Source organism: Delphinapterus leucas, chromosome X, assembly GCF_059928025.1.
Source record: "Delphinapterus leucas isolate spDelLeu-1000000601 "Yukka" chromosome X, BTC_Dleu_Yukka2, whole genome shotgun sequence".
In the NCBI taxonomy this organism is placed as follows: domain Eukaryota; kingdom Metazoa; phylum Chordata; class Mammalia; order Artiodactyla; family Monodontidae; genus Delphinapterus; species Delphinapterus leucas.
In genome coordinates, this window is record NC_143150.1 from 122,244,955 (window position 1) to 122,261,531 (window position 16,577).

The 16,577-nt window shown below is 44.6% G+C and overlaps 2 protein-coding genes across 4 annotated transcripts in view; both read right to left on the reverse strand.

The window, feature by feature from the left end:
* The window catches only part of RAB9A (RAB9A, member RAS oncogene family), a 54,789-nt gene extending 43,419 nt beyond the window's left edge, over positions 1-11,370 (reverse strand). Inside the window, exon 1 of the mRNA XM_022565976.2 lies at positions 11,263-11,370. The gene's annotated coding sequence lies outside the window, so the exon portion shown is untranslated. The remainder of the gene's footprint in view (positions 1-11,262) is intronic.
* TCEANC (transcription elongation factor A N-terminal and central domain containing) lies at positions 3,735-11,372 on the reverse strand. 3 transcript variants are annotated; one of them, XM_022565970.2, is made up of 2 exons: positions 11,263-11,370; positions 3,735-4,958 (listed from the first exon to the last, which is right to left on the reverse strand). In XM_022565970.2, exon 2 carries the CDS (start codon positions 4,946-4,948, stop codon positions 3,890-3,892), a length of 1,059 nt encoding a protein of 352 aa, XP_022421678.1. In that variant the 5' UTR covers positions 4,949-4,958; positions 11,263-11,370; the 3' UTR covers positions 3,735-3,889. The 3 variants fall into 3 exon arrangements, with proteins under 3 accessions (XP_022421678.1, XP_022421677.1, XP_089760902.1); XM_022565969.2 differs by having other exon boundaries at positions 3,761-5,048; positions 11,263-11,354; XM_089904776.1 differs by having other exon boundaries at positions 3,763-5,065; positions 11,263-11,372.
* Positions 11,373-16,577: the final 5,205 nt, after the last annotated feature.

Consider the following 16,577-nt stretch of genomic DNA (forward strand, 5'->3'; position numbering starts at 1 on the left):
GTAAATCAAATATACTCCAATAAAAATTTTTTTAAAAAAGAAGAAAGCACACATTTATGTAATGTAAATTTTATCTGACCTGGGAGCCTTTATAAGGAAATGAACCCCCAAAGAAACAGCTACACCTGGGTGTTTCTACACTAGGTTTGATGAAGAGTGGAAAGTTGTGGGAAAATGTGAAGGGACAAAGAGTATGAGCTAAGGGTGGTCAACTGGGGGAAACCCAGAAAGACCCGTTCACTGCGATTCCCTCCAGCAACCCTCCATCTGCAGAGATAAGGATGCTCCTTTCCTCGGTATGGAGAGGGCACCTCTCACTTGAGGGTCTTATGACCTCCCTCAGGGGAAGGTCAGAGAGGACTTCCTGCACCTATAGTTTCTCAAATTCCTTCAGCTTAAAATATTCACTATGCCAAAGTGCCAGATTTGGGGGTAGTGTGTCCTCAACCCCATCACCAAGGACTTTCTCAACTATATGGATGCAGGGAGACCAGTCTTTGTGTACTCTTGTTTGAAACCAGTTAAATGACATTTGGACCATTGCTACAGCCACCTAACTGGTGTCCCTGCATCTGTCCTTGCTTCCCTCCTCATCTAACTTAACACAAGAGCCAGAAGGATGCTTCTTAAAGGTCATTCAAGTCTTATCACTACCAGCCCCTTGGCTTCCATGGCTTCCTATCAGGCTTGGAAAAATCCCAAAGTCCTTATCATGACCGACAAGGGCCCTCATGAACCCGATGGCTCTTGGACTTCACCTCTCATCCTTCTTCCCCTTGTCACTGTGCTTCAGCTCTGGTGGACTCTTGCTGTGCCTCTGTGTCAGGCACCCTCCCATCCTGGGGTCTATGTACTTGCTGTTCTTGTAAAAATGATTTTAAATGAAATGAAAGATCCTTTACCTCATGAGCACTTAAAAAACAACAACAACAACAAAAACGCTTTCTTTTTAGGAGATAAGCATAGGATATAAAAGAATTATTATCTATACTTAGAAAATGTAGTGCTCTCTCATTGACTAAAAGTAAAAAAAAAAAATCAGATTACTGTTTTCCGAGCTATAGTTGCAGAAGTCACTGACAAAGTTGATACGAAATGAGGAAGACTACCCAGATTTTTATATCTTGGAGAGTAAAGGAATTTCCATTTCAAGTGCTTTTATTTGTCTGCAAATTTAGTTTGCAAAAGTCCACTACAAATAAAAACTACCAAAAAACCCCACCCCACAAAACACACCCAAAAACCCTAAAGCAAAAAACAAACACTGACATGAACTAATCACACATGGTATTCATGTGCTGTGCTCTTTTATAACCACTGAATAGTTTCTAAGATCATTCCAAGTCACATGAAACCACACTTTGTGAAACCTGAAGTTTTAGGTGACTTTGCAAGTTTTTCTTTAAAAGATCGTTACATCATAATAGGCAGCCCTGGGAAGCCACAGATACAAAGGTATCAAAATAGAATTGATAATTAATGGCCTCAAGCCCATTTCTTCAAAACCATTTGAAAACACGAACGTACTTTCATTTCCTGCACCTTTGAGGGAATTCTGTCATGAGGCAGGTAAACTGCACATTACATTCTGAGCTCTAGCAAAGGGACTTAGGAGAGTGAGGGGAAAAAAACTGGTGAAAATGTGTAGTTTTGGAGACAACTCACAAACTATAGTTAAAACTATAAAAATTAAAATTCTATGTTTTTTTGTTTGTTTGTTTTTGCGGTACGCGGGCCTCTCACTGTTGTGGCCTCTCCCATTGCGGAGCACAGGCTCCGGACGCGCGCAGGCGCAGCGGCCATGGCTCACGGGCCCAGCCGCTCCACGGCATGTGGGATCTTCCCGGACCGGGGCACGAACCCGTGTCCCCTGCATCGGCAGGCGGACTCTCAACCACTGCGCCACCAGGGAAGCCCTATGAATTTTTAAAAAAGAAAAAAATCACACGGAAGGCTTGTTGTGTTTAAACATTATACAGACTGGTTAAACACTGTTTACAAAGGCCTCGAAGAAGTAATTTCCTCTTCGTTTATCAGAGAAACGTTGGTAGATTCAAAGGCTGAGGCAATGACTTCCTCTGAGAGGTTAATGCCAGTTTTTACAAAAGCAGAATTGGAAATTCAGACCTAAAGGGGTTCAGAGCGTGCCACCCCCAAAATATAATGGCATAAGGATCATTCGGAGCTGAAAGCAAATGAGAAAAATCAAACACAGGGTGAGCTCTCTGCCCTCCCACTACCTGCCTGAAAACAGAACACAAATTCCCCTTGTGAATTCCCTACCAGGAAGGAGGTAACAACGTCTTCACTGGAGGCAAGATGGCACCGGAAAGAGTCTACACAAACAAACCTTACTAAATGACCATTATCTTCCATTAGTTCCCCCCCACCCAACACACACGCTAATTTACCTTCCCAGAGTTTGCTGCCACTAAAAGCCTAAAGCCCTTTTCCTTTGTCTTGTTACTTCTCTACAAACGTACTATTTTTTCTTAAAATGCTATATAAGCCCAAGTTGTAACCATCCCTTTGAGTTACGCATTACCAAATTTCTCCTGCGGGTATGCGTGCTGCACATATAGACTACTTTTCTCTTGTTAATCTGTCTTTTGTCAGTCTAGTTTTCGTGGTCCCAGCTACAGGATTTTTTCCCCTCCCCTACAGACCTAACCCCTGATAACATGAAGACTCCCTAACATCAGGAACCTAATGTCATAGTTTATAAACCCTAGAGAACTTGTGTGACAGAAAAAAATACATGACTCCTTCGACTGAGCAAGAAGACTGGAAATAAAATTCTAACTGTGGGATTAGTCGCAGGGTAATTTTCAGGGTTCACGGGACACCTGTAAAGTGAGAAGAGAAAAGAGAGGGGAAAATAACAAAGCTCTTGTTCCCCAATGTTAGAGCTTGAAGACACTATTCATTTAGTTCCACATCTCCAGGACTGTATTTCTCAGAAGTCAATACTGAAGCGGTCTCGGACAGGGAATTGGAAGGAAGAAAATCCGGCAGCAGTTCAAGTTTGACTATTTATGGTGTGTCACTGGGGCGAGTCATGGCACCTCTGTGGATGTTTCCTCAACTGTGAAGTGTATAGAATAACTTTCTTTTCTTAAAGGTGACAAAAGGATCAAGTGAGAGCCTACGGATGAGTAGTTCTCAACTCTGACTGCATCTTAAAATAACTTGAGGAATTAAAACCAAAATGTTGATGCCTGGGCTGCATCCCATAGATCCAGATGTAATTGTCCCAGGGTGGGTCCTCAGCACTGTGGGTTTTCAAAGCTCCCCAGATCCTGCTAATATGCAGCCAGTGCTGGGAACTACAGGCCTATTGCAGAAGCAGCACTTCTCCAATGACCTTGAACAGGATCACCTGGGGATCCCGCCAAAATGCATATGCAGATTCAGAAGCATGGGACCGGAGAGTCTGCATTTCTAACAGGCACCTAGGTTATGTCTGAGTACAGCAAAGTACTAAGTAGCCACTAAGCATGATGCAAACAGGCGTCCACTCTCTCTCCCCAAACTATCAACTTTTAGTGACAGTGGTGTGAGCTTCAGCAAACAACGTTCTTTCCTTCTTCGTAGGATAGTTTTGCAAATAGTGTGTATAACTCACTACTATATATAAAACAGATAAGCAACAAGGACCTACTGTATAGTGCTGGAAACCATACTATCTTGTAAAAACCTATAATGGAAAAGAATCTGAAAAAGAATATACATATATGTTTCCATTATAGGTTATTTTATATATATATATAAACTATACCTCAATTTAAAAAAAAGAATAGCGTGTACAAGATTTTAAAAACAAGCATAAAAGGGTGGTATGAATAAAAGGGATCACTCCAGTTATCTGTTAAGAGAACATTTATTACAATTACAAGCACTCCCACTTGCTATGGTACCACTGCTCCCCACATTCATTGCAGATTACATAGGTCATCATTTCTTCATCTGGGTTGGAATTCTGCACCCAACTTGGAAGGAAGAGTGTCCCTCTGGCGATGACGGTGACCTGGCAATTGAATTTCTCGCAGCGTTGGCACTTTATTTTCTTGGTTGGCGTGCCCTCCACCACTTGGGGCAGGCAATGTTCCCGTATGCCAGATTCCGTGTAGGAGGCTCTCAACTGCTTCAGTTCGTGGCTAGCCATTTCCATGGCGGTCATTTCGGCAAATTCCCTTGGAGACATGGCCCCAGAGAGCAAGTTTTGCTGTAAGTGAGACTTGGGGGGGGTTTTCAGATTGGCAACTTTGCTTCGGATGCAAGTTTTATATTTTTTGAGGTTCTTGGAGTGAAGGGTAAAAATGTGCTCTTCGATTTCTCGTGCAAACTTGTGCCACAGATCGGCTCTGGGCTGCTCTGTGCAAGGACCAGCTAGAGCTTCATACAGCAGCTCTGTGCATTTGGCTCTCACAGGCGCTGCAGGATCTGGCTGCCCACTCACTCTCTCGTCGGGGGATTGAGGGTCACCGGCCCTGAGATGCGCTGCCTTAGGCTCCGCTCCACCAGGGCTATTTTCTGGCATGATCCTTTCAACAGCTCCTGCAACATCTTGGGATGAGTGCAGAGAATGACAGCGGGAGCTGCCCGGTATCTCATCCTGATTTGGGTCAGGAGAAAGTCCTTGATTTTCTTCTTTATTTCCACCTGGAGGAAATGGTTTAGGGCTGCCCCGTGGCTTGCAGTGAGTATCCTTATACAGAGCTTTCCATTCTGACAGCAAACACTTGGCTTTCTTTTTCAAAGCCGCCGTGGGGCAGTTTTTGAGGACTCTGTACACAGCCCTGACCACATCCGTCTCCTGGAGATGCTCCGGAGTCACACGCAGAGTTTCCAGCTCAGTAAGGTGGTTGCCGAGATCCTCAAAATTCCTTTTAGACATCAGTTGCTCAATAAGGGAAGCTCTGGCAGCTATCTGCTTCTTGTCAGACATCTTGTTACGGCTGCAAAGAAAAAAGAGGTTTCCGTTTTCTCAAGCTTGCGTTTGCCAGGCGCAGCTTCCTGATAGGAGCACAGCGCTCTCTGCCAGTTACCTATGTAGAGAAAGGGTCTGTAATAAAAACGGGTGCAATGTATTAGAAAATGCAATCTGCAATGTAGTATGGTTTAGCCTCAAAAGTTTGATTCTCAGTAGTTAAAAAAAAAAAAAATATATATATATATATATATATATGGCCCTGTAAACAGCTTTTGCGTTAACAATTGCTTGATAGAAGCATGCTGAAAGATCTGCTGTAACTTTCCCATCTCTAATTTTACAAATGAATGATCTTTCCAAATCAAGATTAGTCAACTCCTTTTTGTGGAATTTGGTGGTTATGCTGGGGATGAAAACATGCCAGTGTCAGCGTCAATGGGGGAAGGCTCAGGAGGCCGGACTATTTTCCCCCGTGTTCAGCTATTTCACCGAACTCCTTGCTGATTTTACAGTCTTGAAGTAGTACTTTTCTGAATATAAAAGCACGAGAAACAGGGCCAAAAGTGGATGCTGTTTAGAAGTCCCAAGGAATCTAAAGAAATGATGAAGCGGCACAGGTTGGGAGGCAGCTGGATCCAGGTCAGATGGGCCCCAAAGTCAACAGGCCACACTGTGTTGACATCTGACTCTTCTGAACAACGGGGCGATTTATGACTTTGGACTAACAGGTCCCTAGGCCAGAGTTTGGTCCCATTAACTTTTCTCTTCTTTTTAACTTTTAGGTGTAAAAAGTTGCTTAATGGTTATGTCTGTGTGAATGTCATCCTGGGGAGGTGAATGTTCACTTTATCTAACCAGTCTCTTCTTCTATCCACATAATGCACATAACCTTGCCTACCAAATACCCTTGGATCTGTATCTGCCCATTTGGTCTAAACATGAACATAAGCATCTTGATGGCAGGGATACTGTCTTCTCAACACTCCACAGACTCTCATTTTATAGCACGTGATATTAAATAAACTATCACCGATCACACGCAGGCTAACAACGCTGAAGCGATTACAGGGAGAGTTAATGCAGTCTTCCTAGACACCATCTGACAAGGGCTGTAAAACGTAAGGTCCTTGCAGTCAGCAATTCTACTTTTATAAATTTACTTTAAGGAAATAAGAGATGTGGAAGCTGTTTTTGTAAGAATTTCCTGCAAACTTAGAAGAAACTATGAGGTCCCAAATGGTTAGACTTGCACACGAATGTTCACAGCAGCATTCTTCGTAACAGACAAAAAGTGGAAACAACCCAAATGTCTATCAACTGAGGAATGGATAAACAAAACATAGTATATCCATACAATGGGATGTTACTTGTCAATAAAAGGAAACTCTGATACAGACTACACATGGATGAGCCTTCAAAGCTCTATGTTAAATTAAAGACACAGAAGACCACGTATTGTACGATTTCATTTACATGAAATGTCTGGAATAGGCAAATCTATAGAGACAGAAAGTAAATTAGTGGTAGACCAGGGCTGGGATGGAAGGAAGGGGGAGGGAACCAGTGGGGTGGAATGAAGAGTGAGTGGCAAAAAAAAAAAGTCATGAAGAACCTAGGGGTAAGATGGGAATAAAGACGCAGACCTACTAGAGAATGGACTTGAGGATATGGGGAGGGGGAAGGGTAAGCTGTGACAAAGTGAGAGAGTGGCATGGACATATATACACTACCAAACGTAAAATAGATAGCTAGTGGGAAGCAGCCACATAGCACAGGGAGATCAGCTCGGTGCTTTGTGACCACCTAGAGGGGTGGGAGGGAGGGAGACGCAAGAGGGAAGAGATATGGGAATATATGTGTATGTATAACTGATTCACTTTGTTATAAAGCAGAAACTAGCACACCATTGTAAAGCAATTATAATCTACTAAAGATGTTAAAAAAAAAGTGAGTGGCTACTAATGGGTGCAGAGTTTTTCTTGGGGGAGGTGCAAAATCTTCTCTCAAGTTGACTGTGGTGATGGATGCACAGTTGTGAATAAGCTAAAAACCACTGAATCGTACACTTTAAGTAGGTGAACTGTACAGTACGTAAACTATATCTGAACAAAGCTGTTATTTAAAAACAGCATCTAGGGACTTCCCTGGTGGTCCATCAGTTGGGACTCCACGCTTCCACTGCAGGGACCACGGGTTCCATTGCTGGTTGGGGAACTAGGATCCCACATGTTGCACGGTAAAAAAAAAAAAAAAAAAGTTTTAATAATAAAAATTAAGAAACAGCGTCTAGGGAATTCCTTGGCGATCCAGTGATTAGGACTCCGTGTTCTCACTGCTGAGGGCCCAGGTTCAATCCCTGGTCAGGGAACTGAGATCCCACAAGCCATGTGAGGAGGCAGCCAAAAAAAAAAAAAAAGTTTTTTTAATTAAAAATAAATAAAAAGAAAAACAACATCTAGAGTCTGATCCAAATTTTATTTAAAAATCACATGTGATGAGAAAAGGCCAAAAAAAATTTCAGACAGAGGCATTTTCTGAATGGCAAGATTTTACGTGATTTTTGTTTGTTCTTTTACTCTTTCCTGAATTTCCTCTAATGTGTATGTATTGTTTTCCTAATCAGAAAAGTGATTAGTGTAGTTCAATTTCATGATAAACCCTATACATTTAAGATATGTGGCCACTGGAAAACGGCATGGTAAATGGCTCATTCCACTTCACCGCCCTCGGAGATCAGGGCACCACAAAGCAGCCGCCTCACCCCACCCGTGGCTCTGCATTCAGGTCAGCCCTCACGATTTCCTCACAAGTCCACTGCTGCATCGAAACCAGTTCCATCTCCCCTCAAGCTCTACCCCAAATGTGAACAGTTAAGTGCCCAGGACTACAACTCTGAGGTTCCTACTGGTTTTCCCCACTGCACAGCTCAGATGACCAAGATTCTGCATCTTGCATTTTTACCGCCTGGGCAATCTTTTTTTTCTCTATTTCTTTTTTAAAGTCAGTTAGCAATAACTCAATGGGCCACTGATTCTGGATCTTAAGTGGCATTTTCTAATTATCAAGAATTGGTACTTCAAGATCATTGCTTTTCCTTTTTGAATTCCACTTTCTTTTTTTGAATGATCAGAATGAAGATGTATTGATTTACTTATTTTTTTTATAAATAAAGTTTTATAGCCCTGCCCGTTTACTTACGTAGTTTTAAAAAAAATTTTATTGAAGTATAGTTGATTTACAATGTTGTGTTAATTTCTGCTGTACAGCAAAGTGATTCGGCTACACATATATATTCTTTTTCATATTCTTTTCCATTATGGTTTATCATGGGATACTGAATATCGTTCCCTGTGCTCTACTGTAGGACCCTGTTGTTTATCCATTCTATATATGATAGTTTGCATCTGCTAACCCCAAACTCCCAATTCATCCCTCCCGAATCGCCCCTCCCCCTTGGCAACCACGAGTCTGTTCTCTATGTGAGTCTGTTTCTGTTTTGTAGATATGTTCATTTGTGTCATATTTTAGATCCCACATATAAGTGACATCATATGGTGTTTGTCTTTGTCTAACTTACTTCACTTAGTATGATAATCTCTAGGTCCATCCATGGTGCTGCAAATGGCATTATTTCATTGAATTGCACTTTTAAAGACTGAAAACAGTAAAAGAGGTCTTTCTAAGAATCAAAGGCTCAGTAAACAAAGAACAGGCAAGACAGCACAGAAAAATTAAAAACACACATCCTCGATTGCTGAATATTGCTCTCAGCATTGTCTGCCTGAGATCTTGGGATCTGGAGGAAGTCAAGCAGGGGCGTCACAATGATAAGGTCTCAAGCAGCTCAATAAACTTGAGCCCTCCCCCCAGCTGTGGGAAAGTTTCCTAACAAGTATTCAACCTACCTGCGTCTATACTCATTCTATATGCATCACTACCAAAGAAAGAAAGCAAGATTGAAGTTGGCTGGATGTCAGCAAGGTGGTTAATAAGAGACCAGTCTAGAGTGCCCACAACGAGGTTAGGCAATATTTAACTCAGGTCGAATTTCTCAATGAAGGGTCAGAGCTTCAAGGAGATTCTGAAGGGGAATTTAATTGTGGCTTCAGGGCTTCAGGGCGATGGGAGCGCTGTTTGTCTTAACAGTAAAACTTTTTCTTTACTCATGGAAATCTACAGAAGTTAATGGATTCATATATCAGCACTCTGCTCTGCATTTCATATGTCCTTTTTTCTTTTTAAAATAAATTTACTTATTTATTTTTGACCGTGTTGGGTCTTCGTTGCTGCGCGCGGGCTTTCTCTAGTTGCGGCGAGCGGGGGCTACACTTCGTTGTGGTGTGCAGGCTTCTCATTGCGGTGGCTTCTCTTGTTGCGGAGCACGTGCTCTAGGCACACGGGCTACAGTAGTTGTGGCTCGAGGGCTCTAGAGCGCAGGCTGAGTAGTTGTGGTGCACGGGCTTAGTTACTCAGCAGCCTGTGGGATCTTCCCGGACCAGGGCTCAAACCCATGTCCCTTGTATTGGCAGGCGGATTCTTAACCACTGCGCCACCAGGGAAGCCCCTTCATATGTCCTTTTATTTACTGTTCCTCCATATTTTTTTGTTTTGAATTGTGGTAAAATACACATACCGTATAATTTACCATCTTAACCATTTTTACATGGACGGTTCATTAAGTACATTCATACTGTTGTGCAACCAACTTGCAGAATGCTAGTCGTCTTGCAAAACAAACTTTGCACCCATTAAACAACAACTCTCCATTTCTTTCTCCCCTGCAGCCCCCGGCAACCACCATTCTACTATCTGTCTCTATGAATCTGACTACTTTAGATGCCTTATATAAGTGGAATCATACAGTATTTGCCTTCTTGTGTTGGGCTTATTTCACACAGAATAATGTCCTGAACGGTCATCCATGTCGGAGCATGTGTCAGAATTTCCTTCCTTTTCAAGGCTGAATAATATTCCATTGTATGGACAGAGCATATTTTGTTTATCCATCCACCCACTGATGGACACTTAGACTGCTTCTATCTTCTGTAAATAATGTTGCTATGAACATGAATGTACAAATATCTCTTTGAGACCCTACTTTTAATTCTTTTGGGTATATACCCAGAAGTGGGATTGCTGGATCAATATGGTCATTCTATTTTTAATTTTTTGAGGAACCACCATACTGTTTCCCATTCTCCTCCATATTTTTAACATCATTTAAATGCTGTCCAACTTTCTATTCTCCCTGTGGAACAGTCACGTAGATATAAAGCAATTTATTGCCCTAGGAGGCTATAGTGTGGAAGCACCTGGGATATAAAATTTTGAGACCTGCCACAAAAAGACAAAGTAGGCTGTGTGTCCAGTTTAGAGTTCTACACAGTTCATTCAATAAGTATCTATTATGTATCTCATACACGATAAATGCTGAGCCTAATGAGCTACTCTCTGCCTTGAAGGAGCTGACAGCCCAGCGGAAGGAACACAGACAAGAAGCTGGCCAATTACAAGGACAGACACCGCTGCTAAGGGACACATGTAGGAGGAATACAGAAAGCAAACCTGGGCTTCCCATCATCTGGCCGACTCCAATTACTTCTTGGCTGCTTTCACTCTGATTCACGACATTTTGTTAGAGGGATCATCCTCCAGTACAGATCTCAGCAAGAGATTCCCCCATTTGCCTGCTTAAAGCCCTTCAGAGGTTCCCCTCTGCTCTCAGGATGGAGCCCACGGTCCCTGGCCAGGTGATGAAAAGCCCCCTTCCAGCTTCCAGTGTGATCGCGCTGCATCGCTGACAGACACTGCCTACCTCCCAGCTCGATGCCTTTGCCCCATTAGCTCCCTGAGCCTGCCTGCCTGTCTCTCACCAGGAGTGGGTCTCACTCCTGACTGCCAATCTGAATCATCTGGAGAAATTAAACAGCAAAAGCAAAAACAATGCCAGGGCCTCACCCCAGACAGAATGAATTAGAATCTCTGAGAGCAGGCCTGGGTATTTTGCAGCTCTCCAGGTGACTGTGATCTAAACCAGAGCTGCCACCACTGCCCTGTACACACAGGCACAACCCCCCTCCCGCAGCAAGACCAACCCAGCTCTGCTGCCATCAGCCGGAAGGCAGCTCCCGTCCTGCCCCCACACTGAACGCGCACAACCTCTCTGACTTTGCATTTTGCTAGAGGAGCCTCATTAAATTAGGAAATGTTAAAAACGCTTGCTGTGCACAACTCACCTAAGAACCTTCTCTACAAACCACAACTGGTGACTGCAATGTTTTAAGTGTCACGATGCACCCAGAGTCCTGAACAGTCATTCCCGCACTTACCTTCTAACAGCAGAAGACAGTGCACATCGAGCAACTCTGTGTGCCGTGTACACTCACGTCATCTCCATCCTCACAAAACCCCCGACACAGGTATAGCACTTAGCTCCATCTTACAGATGAGGAAACCTATTAAGAACATCAAATATGTGCACACTGTTTTTTTTTTCATGGTGCATATCACACACACACAAATTTTTTTTATTGTGTGCCTTCCCTACAAGACCACAGAAGAACGACGTCTGTTTCATTCACCGCTACACACCTGGCAAACACCTGGTCAGGGCTTACTATTACTCAACAAATACTTTCTCCTCTCTGCTTGCGAGCATCATCCTTTTCACCACGGACCAGCTTGCTTGTACCCACTTGCGTCTAACTAAGCCCAGTGCCCCTCAGCTTCTTCCACGGGAGCCCAACCTCATCTCAATTCTAGTTCAGAAAATCATTTTAAAATATTCTAGTTCAAAAAAAGAAAACAGAAGCATGGTGCCTCCTGTGGGCTAATCAGGTGGGCTCCAGGAGTCAAGCCATTTGGGGATAAGGAGGGTCTAGAAGGTACAGTTCCCAGAAGTAGGGGGTGTCAAGTATGTGGGGGGGGGAGGGGAATCCAACATCCCAGAATTAATATGAGAATTAAACGAGAGAGTCCTTATAAAGTCCTTAGAACTATGTCCCACACTAAGCCTAACTGACAATTACACAGGACTACAATGAAAAGGTTTCCTTGTATCTACCATACCGGGCATTGTTCTAGAGCAGGGTGTCGGCAAACTTTTTCTATAAAAGGCCAGATAGTAAATACTTTGGCCTTTGCAGGCCATGCAGCCTCTGTATGGACTACTCAACTCTGCTGTTTTTGTAGCAGGAACAGCAGCCACAGACAATACAGAAATGAATGGATATGGCTTCGCTCCCATAGATCTCTTTTGCAAAGACAGGAAGGTTGGATTTGGCTGCAAGCCATAGTCTGCTGACCCCTTTCTAGGGCAGTGCTGTCCAATAGCAATATAATGCAAGCCAAAGATATAATGTAAAATTTCTAGTGGCCACGTAAAAAAAAATAAACAGGTGAAATTAATAATACATTTTATTTAACCCAGTGTATCCCAAATATTGCTGTTTCAACACGTTGATGGATATAAAAAAAACTGGGATAGTTTATATTGTCTTCTTCATACTAATTCTCCAAAATTCGCTGTTTTACACTTAAGGCACATCTCAATTCGGACTAGGCACATTTCAGGTACTCAACAGCCTTATGTAGCTAGCGGCTACCATATGGGACAACACAGTTCTAGAGCATATGCTAGTACAGATAATGCTGAGATACACACCTATACCCCTAGCTTCCTGATACATATTAAAAACAGTTTATACAGTGCCAACAACAGTAGGCCCTAAATATCTGTTGACTGAATGCGTACAAAACCTTGTAAATGTTAACTGACATTACGGATATATGGACAAAGTGCACACATCCGCCCTAAAACCTGATGAAAGATCAAAGATAAATTTCCAAAAGCTGGTAACAAATCAGCAATAACCTAGATCTGTTTAGATCTTTAGATCTAAGATCTAAAGAGAAAATTTTAATTTCTAGCCGTAACCCACTAGTGGAGAGGAATGATGCCAAATGTTGGTAGGGGCGTCGCAGTTTCTGAAGTCACGCAGTACTGCTCTAGGGCCCTTTCGCCTTACGACGACCCCTAGCAAAGGTGCAGCGAGGGGAAGGGACCTGCACAACGGCCCACTCTGGCCCGGGTTCGGGTACCAGTGGGTGGGGTGGAGCGACAAGTAAAGCCTGCTGCAAGCCGTCCAAGGGTGACCGCCTGGCACCCAGCACACAGGCAGCGGCGGCCCCGAGGGAGCGGCCCACCCGGGAGATCTCGGCTGGAGGAGAGGTGAGGGCGAGGGCACGTTCCGGTCTACCGGCCCTGGGCACACCGAGAACCTCCCCAAGCAGGGGTGGGCTTCCACTGGGAACAAGGACTCGCCTGACTGCAGTGACAGAGACGCCGACGAACACAGAGAAGAGCTCACCGAGATGCACAGGCGAAGCCCGGGAGGCATCGGCGTCCAGATAGAACTTCCGGTCCCAGGGCGGGACCACGAAAGCTCAACCAATCCAAGCCCGCAAGCTGGAGAACACTGCCCGGGACCCAGCGCATGCGTGCTAGGGAAATGGCGCCTGCGCAGAGCGATCGGCGGCCCAGTGGGCCGGGCCGGGCCGGGCCGGGGGCCGGGCCGGGGGCCGGGGGCCGGGCCCGGGGCCGGGCCCGGGGCCGGGCCCGGGGCCAGCCCCCACCCCCCCCAACCCACCACCCCCCAACCCCCCCAACCCACCACCCCCCAACCCCCCACCCCACCCCCCACCACCCCCAACCCACCACCCACCACCACCCCATCCACCCCCCCCACCCCATCCACCCCCCCCACCACCCCATCCCACCCCATCCCACCACCCCCACCACCCCATCCCACCACCCCCACCAACCCATCCCCGCCACACACCCCCATCCCCGCAGCTCCCAGTATGAGGTCCTGTGGTCTGGGGCCGACGGTCCGCACCGGGACCTGAATTGAAAGAAGCTAGCCCTACTATTGCTTTTGAGCATCGAAGTGTGTTGAACTACTCTGCCACCTACCCTTTCTGCCTCCAGTCAAGACAGCGCTCAACTAAATGTTGACAAAACTTTGGACAAAACTGTGAATTATCTATTTACTTAACGCAGTAATTAATTCAACAAGTACCTACTGCACCTTTGGCATGCATCAGCTGATATGAAAGTAGAAAACATTCATTAAGTAGCCTTGTGCATCCTGCACTTCCCACCTGTACACATTCTTTACCGGCAAGGGTCCAATAAAGACAAAGTGTTGGTAGAACTAGAGAAAGTGGCAGCCTTCTTTGCTGACCCCATACTGGAGGGTAACTTGGGGGAAGGTTAAAGGAAGCAGGGTTTTGCTCTGGATTGGATGCTGTCAGGAAGCAGGGTGATTCTATGACTGAGCAATGTAATAAACCTTACCTAGAAGGAGGGAAGACAGGACCAAGACTAAAGCTGTAATTAGTAAAGCAGCAGCAGCGACTCCATTTTAAAAACTGTTGAAACATTGCAAGTTTATCCTGGATGTATCCTCAGAGACTAGTTTCAAAAGGCTATTGCTACAAAATTGCTTCTATCACAAGACCAAAGTGAGACACCTATTAATCTACTTTATTGAACAGGCCGGGCTCTGTAGGATGTAAGAAAGAAGAAACTTTTAATTTTTTCTCACCATTGCCTTGAAACAAGCTCTGTCGGCTCTCTCCTGCCCCTCGACTGCTCTAGGGCTGGAGCTTGAGGCTTGAGCAAATCCCACAGCTTTTCTTTTCTTTTTCCTTCCAGTTTTGCTGAGATATAATTGACATACAGCACTGGATAAGTTTAAGATGCAAAGCATAATGATTTGACTTACATCATGAAATGATTACCACAATAAGTTTAGTGAACATCATCTCATATAAATACAAAATAAAAGAATAAAAATGTTTTCCTTGCGATGAGAACTCTCAGGATTTACTCTTAACAACTTTCATATTTAACATACAGCGGTTGTTAATTATCTTTATAATATTGTACATTACATCCCTATTACTTGTTTATAACTGGAAGTTTGTATCTTTTGACTACCTTCATCCAGTTCCCCTTCCCCTGCCTCCGCACAGCTTTCCCAGTCACTTTCAGGTATAAAGAAACAATCTTATATTTAGGTTGTTAAATCCATTCTAATCTAATATCAGAACTTCTATTACGCAACCAATTCAAAGTGCTGACCCTCGCTCAGCTCAGGTGTGATCTGTAACTCTGTGGCCCAGCAAAGGGAAAGACACGTGGATTAATTTCTTCACTTTCCTTACTGTACCCTGTCTCTGCTTCCTGCACTATTTTCTGGTCTCCCCAGGGTGAGGGCAGGAGGAGGAAGGAGTGGTAAAAAGGTCTTATTTGATTAGTATTGTGAATTGAATGGTCCCCCCACCCCCCAAGATAGATACATCCGCTTCCTAACCCTGGAAACTGTGAATGTGACCTTATTCGAAAAAAGGGTCTTTGTAGGTATAATTAAGTTAAAGATCTTGAGTAAGATCATCCCGGATTACCTGGGTGGGCCCTAAACCCAATGACAAGTGTCCTTAGAAGAGACAGAAGAGGAGAAGACACAGAGACAGAGGAGAAGCCACGTAAAGATTAAGGTGGACATCGGGGTGATGCAGCCACAAGCCAAGGGACTCCTAGAGCCACCAGAAGCTGGAAGAAGCAAGGACGCATTCTCCCCAGAGCTTTTGGGAAGAGTATGGTCCTGCCAACACTTTGAGGTTGAACTTGTGGCTCCAGAACTGTGAGAGAATACATTTCTGTTGTTTTAAGCCACCCAGTTTTTTATGGCAGCCACAGGAAACGAATTCAGTTAATGATGTTGCTACCTAGTATTGGAGCTCTCTGTGTGCTGATATCCAAAGGCTGCCTCTTTTGTTCCTTTTGTGTGCTCACTTTGGGGATATTTTGGAGACCCCCCCTTGCTGGGGGGCCCCTTCTTACCCATTCCCTGGTTCAGATGATACAGTGGTTGACCACCAGCTCCTGCATTTGGTGGCATGTCTCCCCCAGCCTTTTTCTCTTGGGTCAGCTCACCTGCAGACAGGCCTCTTGGGCGAGGTCCTTCCAGAACAACCCAGCTACTTGCTTCATGTGCACTTAGCCCTTGGCAAAGCCCCAGCAGCTCTGCCCCGACCAAGCCCTGGAGGCAGAGGCCGCGCCCTCTGCAGTCATACTAGACTTCAGCAGTCCCCAGCTGGCTCAACTGTTGAGTTTTTTTGGCGAGTCATGCACCACTTCTTGTCCCTTTCAATTCAATTCGGGAGCACCTGTCAATTTCTCTGACCGGTTCTCTCAAGTTCCCCTCCACTTGCTGGGAAGGTGGGAGGAAGCTTCTAGAATTCTAAAGGCCATCTTCCAATTTTGCCTTCTCCTGTACATCAGCTGAAAAGGGGTGACAGGCCATGGGTGCCTGACATAGTGTTGGGCTCCCCACTTAGCAGTGTGAAGATGGTCTAGCATGTCTCTCTATAAAAGTGCCCAGCGGGCACTTAACACTGGGCTCAGATTTGGGTGAAACTCCAAGTTAGGAAAAGTCCCATTTAACATCCTCTTGTACCCAGAGTACTCTTTTTTGTTGTTTTATAAATTTATTTATTTTTGGCTGCGTTGGGTCTTCATTGCTGCGTGCAGGCTTCCTCTAGTTGCCGCGAGCGGGGGCTACTCTTCGTTGCGGTG

What these genes read in the sequence shown, in the direction of transcription:
- TCEANC (XM_022565970.2), bottom strand. Translation starts at nt 4,948, where the DNA reads ATGTCTGACAAGAAGCAGATAGCTGCCAGAGCTTCCCTTATTGAGCAA.